Source organism: Penaeus monodon, chromosome 28, assembly GCF_015228065.2.
Source record: "Penaeus monodon isolate SGIC_2016 chromosome 28, NSTDA_Pmon_1, whole genome shotgun sequence".
Taxonomy (NCBI): Eukaryota; Metazoa; Arthropoda; class Malacostraca; order Decapoda; family Penaeidae; genus Penaeus; species Penaeus monodon.
In genome coordinates, this window is record NC_051413.1 from 33834469 (window position 1) to 33835134 (window position 666).

At 62.6% G+C, this 666-nt stretch overlaps 1 protein-coding gene across 1 annotated transcript in view; it reads left to right on the forward strand.

Annotated features, from left to right (window-relative positions):
* Nucleotides 1-666, forward strand: part of LOC119590993 (cuticle protein 16.5-like) — a 2116-nt gene that overhangs the window by 1187 nt on the left and 263 nt on the right. Inside the window, 2 exon segments of the mRNA XM_037939726.1 lie at nt 63-186; nt 189-666. The exon segment at nt 189-666 is cut by the window's right edge and continues 263 nt beyond it. Coding sequence (XP_037795654.1) covers nt 63-186; nt 189-666 — 602 coding nt within the window.

Here is a 666-nt window from a genome sequence, read left to right on the forward strand (position 1 = left end):
CCCCCAACTATGCAGATCTGTAAAATGCGCTTTCAACTGTCAACTTTTCCGCTCTTTGACAGGTTCTGTTTGGCGTGATTGCCGCGGCCTTCGCTGCCCCTGTTCCCGATGAGAAGGTGGTTGCTGTGCACCATGCTGTGGGTCCTGCAGCGCTGTCCTACGCTGGCCCCGCTTTGCCCCACGCTGTGTCTATGCTGCCCCTGCTTTGACCCACCCCGTGGCTCCTGCTGCAGTGTCCTACGCTGCTCCTGCTTTGACCCACGCTGTGGCTCCCGCTGCAGTGTCCTACGCTGCTCCTGCTTTGACCCACGCTGTCGCCTACGCTGCCCCCACCCCAGTGGCACTGCCCCCGGCCGAGGTCAAGGTCCCCGTCACCCGCACGCACGTCGAGGTCCCCGTCCACCAGAAGGTCCACTATGGCACTCAGAGCTACGTCGCTGGCGCCACAACCACCATCCACAAGCCATCCCTGGCTGCGCCAGCCATTGCCCCGCCCTCCACACTCCTGGCTAAGGTCACCCACAATGCCCCTGAGCTCACCATCCAGCGCCAGGAAGTGCCCGTCGAGAAGCACACTCCCAACTTCGTTGACACTCCCTACCACGCTGGCACCATCGTCAAGTACACCGAGCCCGAAGTGCGCGAAGTCAAGGTGCCCACCCCATA